At 34.2% G+C, this 20,000-nt stretch overlaps 1 protein-coding gene across 1 annotated transcript in view; it reads right to left on the bottom strand.

Moving 5' to 3' along the window:
* Positions 1-1,609: 1,609 nt before the first annotated feature.
* The window catches only part of LOC137659241 (uncharacterized), a 33,541-nt gene continuing 15,150 nt past the window's right edge, over positions 1,610-20,000 (bottom strand). The window contains exons 2-4 of the mRNA XM_068394274.1: positions 12,311-12,450; positions 4,768-4,873; positions 1,610-2,555 (exon numbers count right to left, since the gene is read on the bottom strand). Coding sequence (XP_068250375.1) covers positions 2,453-2,555; positions 4,768-4,873; positions 12,311-12,450 — 349 coding nt within the window. The 3' untranslated portion in view covers positions 1,610-2,452. The remainder of the gene's footprint in view (positions 2,556-4,767; positions 4,874-12,310; positions 12,451-20,000) is intronic.

Genomic DNA, 20,000 nt, shown 5'->3' with positions numbered 1-20,000 from the left:
AAATTTACATGTTTATGAGGAATTCCACACACATACATATATATATATATATATATATATGTGTGTGTGTGTAGGATGTCCCAAAATGATGCATATACTCTTTGGATTGTTACAACTTGTTCAATTTATAGATATTAACGTGGGAAATAGATTCTCAGGAGAGAAGCAATGCATATTTAAAGATTCAGAGAGTTCACAGTGAAAAGGTAAGGATACATGGGGAAATTTGAGAATGATCAAAAAAAAAAAAATCAGTTCACCTAGTGTTCAAACTGGTTGCCGTTCTGCTCAATACACTTTTCGCATCGTGAAAATATGGAACTACAAATTGTTAGTAGCATTTCTCTCAGTATCTGAGCATATTCGTTTCCAATTGCTTCTCTAAGTTCGTCAATTGTTTTAAGTTTTCTGCTGCGCACGCTTCAAAATGCGATGGACGCTCGATTTTGGGATACCTGTTTCACGTGACAATTGACGAACAGATTTTCGTAGGGAATTCTGAACATAAGCAATAACATCTTGCTTGCGCTTGTCGATGTTCTTTTTCGTCTTGAATGTCCTTTTCTCATGTACTGGATGGTCCCATGATTCTCAAAGTTATCTACGATTCGTGAAATGGTGACGCTTGTTGGGGCATCTCTGTGGAACTCACTCGTAAATCGTCTTTGCACTTCAGCTTTATTTTCACATTTCCAGAATATTTTCAGAACAATTTTTTTTCTTGAAGGTAAGCCCAGTATCCGCCATTCTTACTCCAAAATCAAATCTCAAATAGAAAAAAAAAAAAAACATTTATTAGCTATTCAAAGTCAAAGAGTATATTCATTGTTTTGGGACACTGTATACATATACATACATACATATATATATATATATATATATATATATATATATATATATATATTATATATATTAGTTAAAAATAAGTAATTTTTTGGTGTTACGACTTTGTCTTGTCTTGAATTATTCTCATTTTGTTTTTCAACTTGGGTAAAGGTTTAACACTATTTATATGCTCTTATATTAATACACACACACACACACACATATATATATATATATATATATATATATATATATATATATATATATATGTGTGTGTGTGTGTGTGTGTGTGTGTGTGTGTGTGTGTGTGCTGGTGAGCTGGTTACGAGTATTATTTATCATTTTAATGTCTTACAGTGAATACATACTAATGTCATCTGTCATTTTCTTTCCAGGGTGAGTAACTGCTTTTGGTTCAATGTATTGTAGCCTAAGTGGAATTTCCTTGAAATGAAAAGTAAGTGTTGTTGTTGTTGTTGTTATTTTTTATATTATTTGCCAAAGATGATTGTGTACAAATATTTTATTGAGATTATATAGACATTTTTATAACTTTAAATTCTGTATTTTGGGTGGTTTAATTACTTACCTTTGGCCTTTGTGTTTTGGTTGCAACCTACTTTTGAGATGAATTTAAAAAACATCAAATATATTGGTTGTCTTTTAAAATCTCTCTCTCTCTCTCTCTCTCTCTCTCTCTCTCTCTCTCTCTCTCTCTCTCTCTCTCTCTCTCTCCCTTTTATGTAGGAGAATGAAAATAACCACAAGAAATTGTATAATTTTATTGAATAATGATAACACAGAGAAATCGTGAACAGAAGTCACTGAAATGTCTACTGCTATTTATCAGAGGTGAAGAGACGAAGTGATTGGTTAATCCTTTAGCCATAGAAAAAGGCCTCTGAAAAGGGCAGCCATTCTTTTACATAGTTTTGTATTTAATATTTAAGATTTTTATCTGTTTATGTTTTGTAAGATTTTATCATTAATATTATCATCATTTTTGTTATTACTGTTTTTGATGTTTTATATTTTTTTTATTTGTGTGCGATTTCTTATGTTTTATTCCTAGTCTCTGGTTTCTTACAAGATTTTCTGTTCTTTCGTATCGTGTTAAACGAGTTTTCTTTAGCTTTAAAGCTTTTAAATAATCACAAAAGGTTTATAGAATGATCTGTAAACTTTGTTTGAAACGTAAATTAAGTCAGAATTTGATATTTTTAACCCTCCTCTTTTTTTTTACCCATTTGTTTTTGAAAAGGAAGAAAAATATAGAAATGCCTTCATTCCTCAATGAATTCGCGTCCGAAAGCAATTGTTCTATGAGAAATTTATCTTCAAAGTTTCATCAAGATGAAAACTTTGTTTGAGGAGTCCCGTCTTATCATCTTTATATTTATATTCATTTTCTTATTAAAGTTGATCATTTGTTTTCATCTGTGTTTCAATATATGAGTTCTTCTGGGCATGGAAAAATGGTCTCGTTCAATAACAATGGTAGTGATAATGATACTAAACCGATCCCCTCTCTCGGAAAAACCTACATCTTCAGAGGGGCTACATTCGGGGAGTGGCTTAGAGGGTTAACACTTTGGGGGGGGGGGGGGGTAAGGGACCAATGGCGGGGCTAGACTTGAAGCACGTAGTCGTGGGCAGAGGAACCGTCTTGGTCGGCGGGTTCTGTGTTGATCTCCACTGGGGGGGACGCCTCCACCTCCTCCTCGTATCGGCTGTGGAGAGGAAAGGTGAACGAACTATATAGTAAAGCTGTTATAGAGGGAGTTGAATTAGAAGATACACAATGGGATATCCGAGTAAGAAAGATTCAAAATTGGATTATATTGGAAAATAGGCATAATACACAAGTGGGTAATAGAGTATTCAAGTTGGTAATACAAGTTAATGAGTAGATACTTAGTGGAACACAATGGGAATATGTAAATACTTGTGTGGATAGCTATGCAAGTAGATATATGAGTCGATACCTGATTAAGTAAGTTGATACACAAGTGAATAACTGAGTAAGTTTATATACACAGGCGAATAGATTGAGGGGTGCACTATTGAAGAAGTAGGAGCATCAAATATATATATATATATATATATATATATATATATATATATATGTGTGTGTGTGTGTGTATATGTGTGTGTGTGTATATATTATATATACACATAAACGTACATACATATATATATATATATATATATATATATAAATATATATATATATATATATATATATATGCGTGTGTGTGTGCTTGTCTGTTTATGTATCTTTGTATGTATGTCTGTCTAAAGGGAGCAAGGCGGATGGATTGAATAAAAAACTGCAATGGTTTTACCGTATGTAAATATAATTACAGAGACATCACATCTTTTATTCAATATGCTAAGATTCATAAACCGATGTAATGTAATTACACGAAGGAAGATATTGTGCATACCAGAATTCGTGTGCTTTCTTTTTGCGTATTTCTAATAAGGGATCATAGTATTTCATGCCTCATTTCTCCTGTTTAATCTGATTTCGAGATGGACGAGAGAGATTTCCTGAAATGTTCATGGACCTTTTGAAGTTATGGATGCAATTAAACTGGAGATGGAAGGAAAAAAGGAAAACGATGATTTTTTTTCATTTTACATGAGAATGATCAAAGGAATTTTTCCCTTCCCTGACATTCAATTTTTGTTGATTTCATTAAATGAAAAATACTTTCATTATCTTCGTCCGTGTTTCATAAATGCGAGTATTTCTGGGTTTTTTTTTGTACATAAATAAATAGTTAATGTCATGGATTTTTGGGAAAGGATATTTATAAATGAAAGATTGATGTTACATTTTCAAATATTTTATTTTTCTAATGAAGGGATCCTTATTTATAGGCAGTTTTTTTGGTCCACGTGGTCATTTGTTCTTATGTTTTATATTTTATACATATATACGTTGTATATCCACTTACATACATATCTTTAATGCTTATGTTCTTATTCAAAATTCTACACAAAATAGGCCAAATAGGCTGCTAACCATAACTAAAGAGTCTCTTCTACTCTTACCAAGAGGAAGGTAGTCACTGATCAATTACAGTGCAGAAGTTAAGCACCCTTGATAGGAAGAATTATTTACTAATCTCATTGTTGTCAGGTGTATGAGGACAGAGGAGAATGTGAGAATAATAGGGCAAACTATTCTGCGTATTCGTAGACAAAAAAAAAGAGCAATAACGAGAGAGAGGCAGGCAATGTAGTACTGTCTGGCTAGTTAAAGGATCTAATAACTCTCTTAGTTGTAGTATCTCGACTGGTGGCTGTTGGCCTGGCCAACCTACCACCTTTAAATTGACATTATCAAGTGCGAAAAGTTTCCTGCCAACAAATAATGATTGATTATTCATCCTGAATGAAATATTATGAGGGAAGTCAGCTGAATAAAACAATATCTCTTGAAACTAAAGGAAAGTGTTCGGGTATAAACTTAGTTGGGTAATGCGATAGGAAACATTAGCTCGTGTTCGACGTACTATTGGGGGTAAACGGTAATTGATAGGTAAATTGGAGTTGTGCCTTACAAAAATGATTATTTATTGCTTTCATATACTGTAATTTTGTAAAGATTAGATACCACAAGACGTAGTAGAATAGGGAACAGCATAGATAATGAAGCTAATTATCAAACAATTTTTTATATCGAATGTAATTGTTATTTGGTTTATCTTATTCACATAAAAGACATGGAAGGTAAGAATTTAGTGCCTGTGTGGGCATCTGATTTACTTAGCATTGAAATGTCTTTAACCGATGGTCGCTCTAGCATGTCTGGTCAGGAATGGATCGGGTGTTTACTGGGAGAAGAGAGAAAGTGGAAAAATCTCTTTTCAAGTCATTCGAGACTTCAAAATTGGTGTTATGAAAAGGGAATTGTTTGTGGATGGTCATTACCTGTCGTAGGAATCCTCCCTGGCTTCTAGTAAGGCCTCCTTGGCTTCTAGTTTCTTCTTGTAGACGAGCAGCAGATGCAAGAAGCCCAGGCTTATCAACATCCCACCTGTTGAGACAGAGACACAAGATAACATTAATGGGAATTTTGTTTATTTATATCCGAAATTGGTATTTGATTTTTTATAAAGACAAACAGGATGATATTATTGTTAGCTGAAGAATAAATTGAATAAACTCGAATTAAAGGAAAAGTATATTTTCCGCTTCGCTTTTTTTTTTTAAATAAAGACAAATAGGGTGGTTTTACTTTTAGCTTAAGAATAAATAGATAAAGGGAAAAGTGACAATTCTAGAACTTAGAATTATAAGGTAGAATTATATTTAAATAAGGGAAGAGCTCCATCATTATCTAATATATATATATATATATATATATATATATATATATATATATATATATATGTATATATATATATATATATATATATATGTATTTATATACTGTATATATATATATATATATATATATATATATATATATATATAAAGTATATATATATATATATATATATATATATATATATATATATATATATATATATATATATATATAGTCTTGTTGAATACTGATGCGTATATGAATATATAATGTCTAGTTTTTGAAGACGAACTAGTTTCCCATAAAATACAGTATTGAGTATTGCACATTTGCATAGACCCACACATGACCACCCATCACCATAATCATCATCATATACTAAAGCAACTGAAATTGTTTAAGGAGTCATTAGCAGTTTGCTTCTCTTAACGACCTTTGTTGATAGTTCTTTCCGAGAGGAAACTTCTGCCAAATCTTGGCCCCCTCTCGAAATACAATGGTAATTTTGCTCTTTAGGTGTAATAAGGGCTGGTGCAGTGTGGAAGAATCTCTCTCTCTCTCTCTCTCTCTCTCTCTCTCTCTCTCTCTCTCTCTCTCTCTCTCTCTCTTAGAAATGTTTTTCTCGTACGACCAAATAGTATCTCCAAGAAATGTATCAAGTTTGGGCATTGTAGAATAGTTTATTGAAACCATTGGAAGCAAATCAAAACATCATATTCTATTTTACTTTGGAATGAAGAATTAAATTTATAAAATTCATCTCAAGTGTTCTTTCATCTTGCTTTTATGATATGAAATATCTATAGCGTAGAGTGTTTTTTATTCTTGAAATAAATGTTAATATTTCTATGGGCTAACCATGAAAATAATTGTATCGTTTGCTAATGATTATATTCCCCAAAAAGCACTTGAAGCACCATGTATTAGTCCATGGGACCAGTCATGAGGTCCTCCCCGGTCCCAGCGATTGGCCAATTGAAACAAATTCAATACATACATATGTAATCCATCCCTGAGTTTACATATTTCGGTGTGATAGTTGTTTAGAAAGGATAGGGAGTCTCGTCTAGATGTTGACATGACCGCCTTCTTAGCTATGATTAAAAGTACTTTCCGAATCCCCCTACGAGTGATACATTTTGACTTTAATTCGTGTTAGAAGACTAAAAGGTTGAAATGTAATAATATAGTCATAACAAATAAAGTGACTTTATAGGCAAAGTCTGAGCTGCCATAGGTAGAGGTTGTAAGAGTTTTGTATAAGCCATGAGAACTACATATCTTTGTAGGGGGGGGGGGGAACTCCTGTTTAGTTTCCCACCAGGAAATCCTGTCCTCCTTCAGGATGAACATGAAATCCTTATTAGTGTGATTACCCCGTCGGCCTTCTTTAAAGGGTTTTTCCCACTTAAAATCTTTGCTGATCATCTTCCTATTTATAGATAAGGTGATCCCAGTTTCTAATGTATCTGTTGCGATACCATATACGTAAGCTAATCAATCATTAATGAATACATCCTGATCTACGAATCTATAATGATATATAACATTATCTATCAATGTTGATTTTTTTTTAGTCTCATTATATTGCCGAGATTCATTAAAGTAAAACATAATTTGTCTTTAAAAAATGTGAAATAGAATTAGACAAATGTTCATACTAAATGTTTTCCTTATTTTAATATTGCTTTTCGATTTTATCTGTTATGAAGGATATTAGATGGAGATGGTTTGGGCATGCTTTTCGCACTCCCCCAAGAGAGAATGTTTCACCAAACTTTCAACTGGGCTTCACAAGGCACTAGAAGAGTTGGAAGTCCCGGGGCTACATGGCTGAGGACTATTAAACGTGAAGTAGGAGATGGTGAATGGAAAAGTATTAATTTAAAAGCTAAAGATAGAGACGACTGGTGAAATCTAAGAGAGACCCTTTGCGTTAAAAGACGTAGAAGGAGATGATGATGATGATGATGAAGGATATTCAGTAGTTAAAGAAATCCGATTTTTTCTTTTTTCTTTAATTATTGTACTTTTATCTTTTGTTTATTTTATTCTCAATTACTCTACGTCTATCTTTGTGTATCTACTCAAGAAAGTCTTAATATAACGCCTAGCTCATCCACACCATGTAAATATCAGGAAATTTCTCTTTCAAGGCGCGAAATACTTCTTGATGATATATCAGTGTATTTGGAAGCACTAAATGAGTTTGGGGTTTTCAAGATAAGTCGATTTTGGTAACTCAAAACTCAAGTCATAGGTTCCTTTTTCGTAGAATGTATAGTAGTAGTAGTAGTAGTAGTAGTAGTAATTTCACTCTATCCATCGAATTTATTTCAGAACTTATTAATGCCTTTCCATCCTCTGTATTCATTTCCAATAGCAATGTAAGGCGTTGGGCACAACTGGCCTTACTACCAGCTACAGGGATTATACTGGCAAAATTTGTGTGAAATCGTGGTTGTGACGCAAGGGGCACGCAAGTCTTTGACCTCGTAGCCCGCCGTATACTAGCCGCAGAATCTTCACTCGCTGCACTAAAATGTTCTGCGACAGTCAAGAAAATTTGTAGTCGCAGACAGGATGCACGTCTGACGCAAGTAAGGTGTGCGTGTGACTTACGTGCAACTTACGTGCCGTAGGATTTTCTGTGGCATAATCTCCGCACATTGGTCGTGCGTGTAATTTGCGTGTAACTTGCGTCACAAGTACGAGCCACGCACATTTGTCGTACAGAATTAAAAGAAGCAGGTGGTCCGTACGTGCACCGTACGATGCAATTGTGGCAAAAGTAGGTGTGTAGTATAATGACCCGACGACGTTAGTACTAATGCACGATGTTTACATTAATAGAGGGGTGAAATCTGAAAAGAGGCCTCGTTAAGGTTTTAAAATAATTTTCTGTTACAAGCCGGCATCCACCATATATTGTTAGTATATAATGTCCTGCATTCAGTAAGGGTGGATGACACTTGAGATTTTTACGAAAAGGGCCAAAATTAACCCTTTTTAGCGAATAAGCAATTTGAAAAAAACGACGAAAACACTGAAGACTTGTTTATGAAAAACTCTGTAATTCGATCATCTTGTATGCTATACATGATTATGATACCTCATTTTGAAGCTTAGGATAACACCTATAAAAAAAAACAAATATGAAAGATTATGTAAATTGAGGGTCCTAATTAGGTCAAAGGTCAAGTGATCACGTGATTACCAACTTTGGGGATATTCAATATTTTTGACCTCAAATATCATACTTTGCCTGCATATGTTTTTATAAGGATGGTTTTAATCTTAAGAGGACGTCCTTAGGCAGTTTTTAAAAGTAAAAGGGTCTTTTAACTCCTTTCTACCTAATATTTATGAGGGATCGAATTTCCACCCTTTTTGGAAAAATCCCTAAAATCGTTGAAAATCATGTTTTGAATACTTGTTGTGATATTAATTGCCATTGTTCTATTATAATCATTGTGTTTAGAATAGTACAGTGTATAAGGGGTGTTTTCAGTTGAAAAGGGTCAAAGGTCATGTTCATCACGGATTACATAATTATCCAATATGATTACATAATTATCCAATATGATCAAGTTGCTTTAAAAGTCAAAATTGCTTTTCCACTGAGTAACTTACATAGGCAGTCATTTAAGTTCAACTACTTAACTTCTAACATATTCACTGACTAGCTAGTTTGTATCATCATCCTCTGCGTTTGTATTATTGTTACATAAGCCCTCACAAGCACAAGCACTTGTGCAATTCTTCTGCCCCGCTCTCACACAACCGCATCTCTTGCCACAGCCAGTTGTGCATGAACAGGTCACTAACTCAGTGCAAGCTTTCGGAATAGGTGCTAATGTCATTAGTTCTGGCTTTATCATTCCATCTTCAAGTATCCAACCACTGTCTGTCGCATTAGGTAGCACGGGAGATGGAGTCAAGGCTTTCTTCCAGACAAGGGCTTGGTAGTTAGCGCGCCTTATATGTTTGTCAAGCGCATCTTTAGTTGGTGGAATGGCGTCAAGGGTTTTCTTTCCCTGGACAAAGGTCTTTACTCTTGCTTCATTGATGAGATCGCAATCTTTTTCATAGAGCCTGCAAGCAAATCTTTCTGCACCTGATATTGCTTCTGGAGTCAGCTCCACAGACCCTAGCTGTTCCAAACTTTCAGGTTCCTGAATGAATACTTTCCACGCTGTTTTCTTTCCCTTTCCTGCAAATTGACTGACACTATCGCATCCTGTGATTGCATGAAAAGCTATAACGTTCTTTACAATCTCCTCGGGGAGTTTTATCTCATGTACTGGAATGTATGGCCGTTTACCCGTTTTAATCCATATTTGTGCTGGTTGCCTATCTCTGAAACCAAGTGCCAGCACTAGCACATCTGTGTCTCTGCATTCCAATACCACTCTTGCATACCCATTGATACATGCATCTTCAGCGTGAAGTATGAGACGAGTATCGGCCTCTTCTTGTGTCGATTTGAGGTGATCAATAGTCCGACTTGAGGATGACCAAACCCCTGAGACATCTTCAAAGCCTCCAGCTAAAACAAGCTCGTACTCAGATGACAGCTCTCTTTCAGCTTTCTCAACAAGGGATCTGGATAGAAAAGCAGCTAGATCAGCTTTATTTGCAGCCAAACTCATAAAGGATTTCCAGTTGGGTGGAACTTTTACAGCTTTTGAACTGATGACACGTCTAATTGGTCTTGCTTTTCCAGCTCGTTTCTTGCGTGTACCTGATTTTATTGAATTGTCAATGTACCGATCAAACAAGACATCAATCCGTGAGTATGTTGTACCAAAGCGGTTCAAGATGTTTGTGCAGAACACTTCACCTAGGTCACCAAAGGTTTTGACATTTTCTGGCTTTCCAATAGCTTGTATTAGTGCGTGACCATCGATAAGCAGGCATGTTTTGGCTTCACTCAAGGGAAGTGTAACTGGGATCTCTATATCCTTTTCCAGCAAGTCCTGTAGCTGAGCTTTATCTGTTGTATGAAGTTGACGATTTGTTCCAGCAAATGCCCTTGGGACTGGGGATAGTTCATGCTGTAAGATACTGACTAAGTCTACCTCTCTCCCACTTTGTGAAGCAACGAACAATCTGTGAATAAGATCACGGTCGGCTTTGACTTCCTTCTGTTTCCCACCTACTGAAGGAGCTTGAGTTTTGTACATGGAGCTGACGGCTGCAGTTTTTGTGCGGGCTATTTTTCCATAGAAGTCCTTTGACTTTTCAAGAAGTCTGGTGGCTACAAAGGATTCCAGAAGTGACATTCCGATTATTGGGGCTTTCATTATATCCCTTGTAATTTCTTCTGGAACAACGTCTTTTGTTGTCAGGCAAACTTTGTCCTCGTGATGTTCTTCACTGAAGCTAAATACACCAAATCTTTTGAATTCTTCCATTATCTTCTGAACATCATCTTCGTCTCTTTTAAGGCGAGTAGGGCCAGACTCTAGGTGACACCATTCATCATCGATATCATCATCTACATGTAGGTTAAACATTTTAAAGGTCGCCTCTGCCAATCTTGCCTTTTCATTGTACACCAGACACCATTTATCTCTTGCAGCATTCCGCTTTGCTATCCCAATGATTCCGCCGCTGACCTTTGACACCTTATTTACATGCTCGAGGGCCTGATCAATTGATACCTGCGAGAATTTCTTGTTTGTCCTTTTCACTGAAAATTTCCCTCTAACAAACTGATCATGAACATAAGGAGCAGAACTAGGTAGTTGTCTCATATCGGCCAAATACACTGGTCCCCATCTTGTGTAATTTGTATGGTTGTACAAAGCGAACCAAGGAAGCATCCTCGCAAATGAAGCTAGATGGAGTTCCCATATACCTTCTCTTTCAGCTCGGATGAAGTTCAAGAGGATAGAGACCATCTCCATATAGTTTATCCAGTACTGAAATGTTGGTTCATCAGCATGATGTCCTTGGAATTCCTTTAGAAGTGTTATGACGTCCATGTTCAATGAAACTAGTCTTTCATATGTCTTCTCAGAGTTGTCCGTGTTACGCTCGCTGAATGCAGAAGCAATCTCATTCGCACATACCTTGATCTCTTCACTGATCATTTTACCATTTTCATCTGCCCATGTGTTGACGTGGTCCCACAAAATTCGCCAAAGAGCTTCTACCGTCAATTTGTGACCACGAACAGCCTTATTGTATGCTTTACCATCCATCATGCAAGTAAATGCATGACCAACATTGCATATAAAAACTTTGAAATCATTGCTCAAGCGCCAAACAACTCCTCTCTACTAGTATTAGAGTCGTTAATGATTAAAGAAAAGGCTCCTAAACTAAACAGCCAATTATCCTCTGTCCCCCTCCACATCGCTTAAGCCGGCAAATTTAGAATTTTATTCCTGAATACTATCCTTCAGATAGTCACTCAGTTCTTTATTCTGTTCCAGACAGGTTGGTCTCCCTAGACAATTTTAATTTTTGTATATTTAATTTTAAGATACTTTTCTCTTAGTTAATTTTATTTTATCTCCAGATTTTACTTGTAACTGTGTTTATTATTTTAATTTTGACTGTCTATTTTGTATGTTATATAATTTCACTGAGTTTTGCTTATAATGTTTTATATGTCCATTTTAGCCTTGATAATGGGATGAGTCCTGAAACGTTGGCACCAATAAATTGAAAGATGTTGTCCAGACTCTTCGTCCTCCTTTTTATTTTATCTTTGAAGCTCGCCAGGAGCAACGACCTACCTCAATATATATATATTATATATATATATATATATATATATATATATATATGTATATGTATATATGTATATATATATATATATATATATATATATATATATATATATACATATGTACATATGTGTATGTACTCTTGAATGATTGTTTTTCTTCAATTATTTGTATGGTATTCTTGAAACCAAAGTCTTGCGATAGAAAATGCCATCAATAACCAATTCATGATACAATACTTTTATCTTATATTCAAAGAGTATGGCTGAGTGATCAAGTAATCTTTTACCCTTACTCCTACACAAAAACATACACTAGAAAAGTCAGCTTTGGTTTTCCTTTTATTAATGGCGCTTGAAACTCTCAAGTTGTGGCGAAGGAAGGAATGAAACCGTAGATGCGTCCGGTTGATTTGCAGACTTACCTGCGGCCAGTGTGAGCCGCATCTTGATGTGCGGTTTGATGAGGACGGCTCCGGCACAGATCCAGTAGGCAAGGGCTTTCTTCCACGTGTCGAACCACAGGACTCTCGACCAACAGTGCAGGAGGCCGCTGTTCTCGCTCCTGGTCGAGGGAAGACAAAGAGAAAGAACAAAATTAGAATTTACTTGGAAAAGTTATATCGATATTCAATTCGCTGTTTTTTTTCTCTCTTTTTTTACAAGCTAATATTACTCTTATACTTCTTGGTTCAGATTTTATGAAAGTTTTCTTCGGAAATGAAGAAAAAGAGAGGTAATCAGAAGGACGTTTTTGAAAAATGCTTTTGTTTTATGAGCGGAAAATAAAAAAATTAATGTTTGTATAATCTAAATTCTCTTCATTTTTTAATGCTAACGAGTTTTTGTAGTAGTTAAAAGAGCTGCAAATTGTTTGTGCTGTTAAAAAGATATCTTTGTTGAAAAAGATCAGCAGCAATGATGAAATTTTTGATGAATTCAGTATGAATATTTAAGAAAAGGTTTTCATAATTTTCCATTTTTACGTTCAAAATGTTCAAGTCCTTTGAATAGGTATTTCATGTTCTCCTTTTATGTAAAGTCTGCCTTTGAACAAAAGGTGTTTTTAATTCTGAATTATAGTTTGACAGTAAAAAAAAAAACCTCTGGAAGAATGTTTCACTCAGCAATTTATTTTACTACGTATTAAGTTTTTTATTGGGAAATTATTACATAGCCTAGATGAAAAATAGTTTTACGATAATATTTACTGAAACCGCATTTTCGTAATTTTAATTGCCCGGAATGAATGGAAGGTTGGTAAATCCGGAGAAATTCGAATTAATGAATCTGCACTAAAAGAAAAAAAATTTATGTTTTATACTTTTATTTTGAATTTCAATGTAAATTCTAAAAGCGATTGAAGAACTTGTTCTTAAATTGAAACTCACTCGTTATTGGACTCAGCATCAGAGTTTGATACTGAATTAGACATTGTTTTATTTTTTGCCTGATAATCAAAGAGTCGGGGATTTTGTATTCCTCCTCATGTATTACTTAACAAGAGAAATTATCATCAACATGGAGTTAGGGAATATTGTTAAATCGTAATTGATATTTGCGCTATCTCTCATTAACTTGTGTTTCACCAAGACATGGGGAGATCATATTGTTAAATGTTTATCTTTCTTCCTTGTGGCAAGAGTTTATTTATTTATTTATTTATTTATATTTTTTTTGGTAATAAATAGTCGTGACAGGAAGTGGTTTCTTCCAAGTATCTTGTGATTTTTTTTTTAGAAGTAAATTTTAGGAATATCACGTTTTATAGTTTTGTCACTAAATCTCACACGACTTTCTAGATCATCGCGCGCTTCTTATATATATATATATATATATATATATATATATATATATATATATATATATATATATATATATATATATAAATATATATATATATATATATATATTTGTGTGTGTGTATTTATATATACATTTAGACTTGTCGTTCATCTTCAAATAAGCCATATATTATACTCCTAATATTTGGATTCTCTCATACCATCTATATGGTATGTTCAGTTTTTCGGGTCCTGGTCCGATTCCCCAGCTGCTCAAAAGCTATTATCTTTGAGTTGATTCCCCCTTGGGTCTCTGATCCCGAGGTTTAGAGAGAATCAAGATATTAGGAATATAATATATGGCTTACTTGAATATATATTCATATATATGTATATATATATATATATATATATATATATATATATATGTGTGTGTGTGTGTGTATGTGTATGCAAGTGCGCTTATATATGCGTATATATGTGGATGCACTTGCATATATATATGTGTTTATATATTTATGTATGTATACATATATAATATATGTGTATATATCTATACACACAGACATATATATATATATATATATATATATATATATATATAAAATGAGCAAAATTGAAGTGTTTAAATAAGATTTTCCATCTTACTGGAAGAACTTTCCCCATTGGTTTCACATTTAGTTATTCCCCTTTAAGCTGGGTCTTGTCTTTCCATAGGAACCTTCTCTACCTCAAAGAGCTAAAAGGGGATGCCCCTCCGGGTGAATCCTTAATTAAGTTGGATGTCTGAGATTCAATGTTGGGTTGAATTGAGTCTCTTACCTTCAAGAAGGGTTTATGAAGAGAGAGAGAGAGTTTAATCAGGATGCATTGACAATCATCATCATTATCTCTTAGGCCTATTGAAGCAAAGGGCCTCGGTTAAATTTCGCCAGTCGTCTCTATCTTGAACTTTTAAATCATTACTTCTCCATTCATCATCATCTACTTCATGCTTCATAGTCCTCAGCCATGTAGGCCTGGGGCTTCCAACTCTTCTAGTGCCTTATGGAGCCCGGTAGAAAGTTTGGTGAATTAATCTTTCTTGGGGAGTGGGAAGAGCATGCCCAAACCATCTCCATCTACCCCTCACGATGATCTCATCCACATATGGCACTCGAATAATCTCTGTTATAGTTTCATTTCTAATCCTGTCTTGCCATTTAACTCAATACCCGTGTTCTCAAATCTACTAAATCTATTGGAGATTATTTCATTGTCATACCAAAGACTCGTGTCCATACATTAATACCGATCTCACTAAACTGATATATAGCTTAATTTTTATATTATTATTATTATTATTATTATTATTATTGTTGTTGTTGTTATTGTTGTTTTTATTATTATTATCATTGTTGTTGTTGTTGTTTTTATTATTATTATTATTATTATTATTATTATTATTATTATTACCTGCCAAGCTACAACCCTAGTTAGAAAAGCACAATGCTACAAGCCCAAGGCCTCCAATAGGGAAAACAGCCCAGTGAGGAAAGGAAATAAGTAAAATATAAAAAAATGAGAGGGAGAGAAATAAGATGGAATAGTGTGCTCGAGTGTACCATCAAGCAAGAGAACTTTATCCAAGACAGAGAACAATGGTTTAATTTAGGAGTTGCTTACCATAGCTAAAGAGTCTCTTCTTTCTACCCTTGCCAAAAGGAAAATTGCTACTAAACAATTACATTGCAGTAGTTAAGCTCTTGATCGAGGAAGAATTGTTTGATAATCTCAGTGTTGTCATGTGTTTGAGGACAGAAGAGAATACGTAAAGTATAGTCCAGACTATATGTGTATGCAAAAGAAAAATGAACCGTAACCAAAGAGAAGGATCCAATGTAATACTGTCTGGCCAGTCAAAGGATCCAATAACTCTCTAGCGGTAGTATCTCAACGATTTGATTTCCAAATTTTACTTAACGTAGCCATTGTCTGATTTGCTATTTTCAATCTTTGATAACACATCCAATCTCTCCCAACGGAAGTCTTCAATTTCTGTTATGAACCAAGAATTCACTTCCTATTTTTACCGACTGAAATCTTATTTCGGATGATATTCCTCCCTAATGTCAGGAGTCTCTCTCTCTCTCTCTCTCTCTCTCTCTCTCTCTCTCTCTCTCTCTCTCTCTCTCTCTCTGCTGGATTTCCTTTCAAGCGTCCCACAGGTGCGTCAAAGCGTATACCGATTTAAATTCAAGACATTATTTTGAATGTGATGGAGGGGGGGGGGGTTCATATGAAAAGAAAAGCTGCTAAGGAATTGAAGCCAAGACACAAAGCAGTTTGTATATCTTATGGCCAACATTAGAGATCACTTGGTATTTTTTTTCTTACAATTAACAAGGGCCACCTGAAAACTAACCAGTTATCACACACACTCACGCTAATCGAAAGTAAATACACGTAAAATAAGGCAGATAAGACAGTAAAAAAGCAATAATGTGAAAGGCTGACAAAGGAGAAGGTGAATGGAAAGTAGTTTCCTTTTTTCCCCCTCCCTCTTGCCAGTGCCCACCATCTCGTTTTCGATAATGGCTCCATCTCAGGTGAGACTGATCAACTAAACTACGGCTTCGGTCCATATCTTCCAGGAAGAAGTGCTCAATGGGATGTCGTACAAGATATCGAAAGATGATGCTCTCTCTCTCTCTCTCTCTCTCTCTCTCTCTCTCTCTCTCTCTCTCTCTCTCTCTCTCTCTCTCTCTCTCTCTCTCTCTCTCTCTCTCTCATAATTTCTGTATGTTATACAATCCCATTAAGTGGAGATGAAAATTCTGAAATTCTTTCAGCGTCAGAACGCAGCCTAACATACGACGAATTTTCCAGGTAGAAGTGATTAAGGGTTTTCCTAACCTTTGCAACGGCGCCTCTGAAAAATTGTAGTCCATATTTCGTGTTCTTTATGGCGTCTGCTTCCAAGGTTCACCTGTGCACTTTTTCATTTGGTTATATGCGAGTGTGTATATAAATACATACATACACACACACACACACACACACACACATATATATATATATATATATATATATATATATATATATATATATATATATATATATATACTGTCTTGGGTTAGAGTTCTCTTGCTTGAGGGTACACTCGAGCACACTATTCTATCTTACTTTTTTCCTTCCTTTTTTCTTTTTAATATTATGTTGGGGAGGCTTTATAGAAGGGCCATGGATACCTGGTGGTTTATCAAGAGGGTGTCTTTTCCTTATCTTATTTTATTTCTTCTCAAAACCATCCTTACTGTCCTTCCTTCAGTCGAAGTGGCTATCCTGGAGGGTATTTAGCCTTGCATGGTGTATCGGCTCCTCCATGTTGACCAGTTTTTCCGACTTTTTTCTATAGTCTATGGGTTTGATCAATCACTTTATTTATATTTCCTTAAAACAGATGGTTTTTGTTATAATTCTTGTTAATTTAGCTGTCAAGTATGATGTATCTTTTTGATTACCATCAACTCTTATGCTCTCTGGAGACATTGAACGAAATCCGGGACCGGTACGTCCTAGATTTCGTCAATGTCGTCTACTTTATTACAATATTCGTGGTTTTTATGTAAATATTCAAGACGTTACAGTTGCGTCCAGACAGTATGATATTCTTTTGTGCTAGGAAACTTTGGTTTCTAATATGAGGCACTCAGCTGAGCTCCTTGTAACTGGTTTTAAGAAACCAATGATGTTGAAATGTGATGCCATCCCTAGGTCCAGGAAAGTGTCGGTGTATATTAGGACTTAGTACCCTGCTTCTCATAAGTCCTGCTATGAATATGGATGTCGTGAGATTCCGGTAATAGAAGTTTGTGGTAAGCATAACAACTTTTATTTGTGTTCAATCTACCAAAATCGTAACATGGAGGATTCTATCTTCGATTGTCTTCTTACCAATTTCTTGCATAACCTTCTGTTTGCTTTACCGTTCGGATCGCTTGATCTAAGATATTCCGGCTTTAATGATCCTTTAATAGATTGGAGACTTTTGTATATCTTCAGCATAGAATGATTCGTGGGTTTTGGGACGTTTATATTTGAACCTCTCTCTCTCTCGCTCTCTCTCTCTCTCTCTCTCTCTCTCTCTCTCTCTCTCTCTCTCTCTCTCTCTCTCTCTCTCTCTCTCTCTCTCTGGAGAATGTTTGAATAATGTAAGGTGTGTTAGATACTTTTCTAAAAGTTAGTGATTTTGTTACTCGGAACTTTAATATTTTAAAGTATTTTTATTTTGAGTTCTCGAGAACTCGAGATGTGATAAAGTCTTTAAGTAAGTCTTTGTCGTCAACCTTTAAACTTTGAGACATTTTACCTCTTTATTTTCAAAATTAATTTGTTTAGGCAAAACATTTTATGACTTTACTTCTCATTGGCATCATCTTTGGAAATGAAATGGAATCATAAGAAGGTTATTTGTATGAATTGCTTGTTGATGCTTCCAACGCTTTTGGTGATATGAAATTGCCTTTTGTCCCATTTTATTGTCTTTTAACTATGTTGATGGAAAAGTCTATTAGTTCTGCTGGTGATATAGGTGTTGTTCGTTCATAGTTTTCATCCTTTATCCATAAATTTAATATAGAATATAATGGTTTGAAAATATTTAGCTAGATATATATATATATATATATATATATATATATATATATTATATATATATATATTATATATATATATATATATATTATATATATATATATATAATATATATATATATATATATATATATATATATATATATATTTATATATATATATATATATATTTACATTCGCACCTACTGTATGCAGTATCTCTCCTTTATGATAAAGAGCAAGTGCTTTAATATATATATATATATATATATATATATATATATATATATATTTAATATATATATATATATTTATATATATATATCTATATCTATCTATCTATCTATATATATATATATATATATATATATATATATATATATATATATATACATGCATATGCAATTTTACTATCATATGTATATATATATATATATATATATATATATATATATATATGTATGTATATATGTATATATATGTGTGTGTGTATATATATATATCTATCTATATATATATATATATATATATATATATATATATATATATATATATATATATATATTTACATTCGCACCTACTGTATGCAGTATCTCTCCTTTATGATAAAGAGCAAGTGCTTTAATACCAATATTTGTATACGTGTGGCTAATATTTTGAAGATGTATAAGAAATCTTAGAATCTTTAATACTCTCGAAAGTTTTACGTAATAAACAAAGAATTATTATTTCTAAGTGTCTAATAACATGACAATATTATCATGGATCCGTTATTCGTTCACTCCAATGTATTTGAATTACATGTCATTACTCTACCAAACTTCGATCTTGATAATTGATAATCATTAAGGGAGGAATCATCTGTTAAGTTGCCAAGATTAATGGTTCTCCGAGTCAAAGAATAGGTTTGCAAAGACGATGATAGATATGATCATAATGATAATAGTGGTAATAAGGATAAAGGAATATTAGGAATCAACAAGCAATTACGTTTGCAATATCAATAAATGTCTTTTGTCACACCGATGTCGATTCCAGGAGTTGTTGATGATATTGCCATCAGTAGTTCTTAATTTTCAATGCATGTTTGTTGGGGATCGTCCTAATCACTTATTAATATTATTATTATTATTATTATTATTATTATTATTATTAATTTACCACAAACAGCCATCAACGACAGTAACAAAGAATGTCCTTCAAAATGTTTCAAACTGCTGAAAACCAACGGACCTATTTCGGATGAGGTTAATTATTGGTTTAGTCTCTCTTATTTGTTGTCTAATCCCGGCAACGAGTGTGGCTGTCGAAAGCACCGGAAGCAGCAGGAAATGGCCCCAGTAATTACTTTCAACATCAAATGTTGTAATTAACATCAATTGCATCGCTATAATGACGATGGGTCGGTCCAGGCACGATTCTGCTAGCAAATTTGAATTCTCTCTCTCTCTCTCTCTCTCTCTCCTCTCTCTCCTCTCTCTCTCTCTCTCTCTCTCTCTCTCTCTCTCTCTCTCTCTCTCAAATGTAGTTTTGGAGTATAAATAGTTTATTATATCATGGTAGTGTTGGAAATAATTTATTAAAGAGCTGTTTTTAAAGAGACTAGAAGTGTTGCTGAATAACTCTGTGTGGAGGTATACGAGGCAGCTGTTGAGGAATATCTGCTACTGTAGGGTTTCGCCTAATTTTGTTTCCATCGATAATCATCACTGTTGAAC

Source organism: Palaemon carinicauda, chromosome 19 (genome assembly GCF_036898095.1).
Source record: "Palaemon carinicauda isolate YSFRI2023 chromosome 19, ASM3689809v2, whole genome shotgun sequence".
NCBI classification, from domain to species: Eukaryota; Metazoa; Arthropoda; class Malacostraca; order Decapoda; family Palaemonidae; genus Palaemon; species Palaemon carinicauda.
This window is presented reverse-complemented; position numbering and strand designations above follow the sequence as displayed.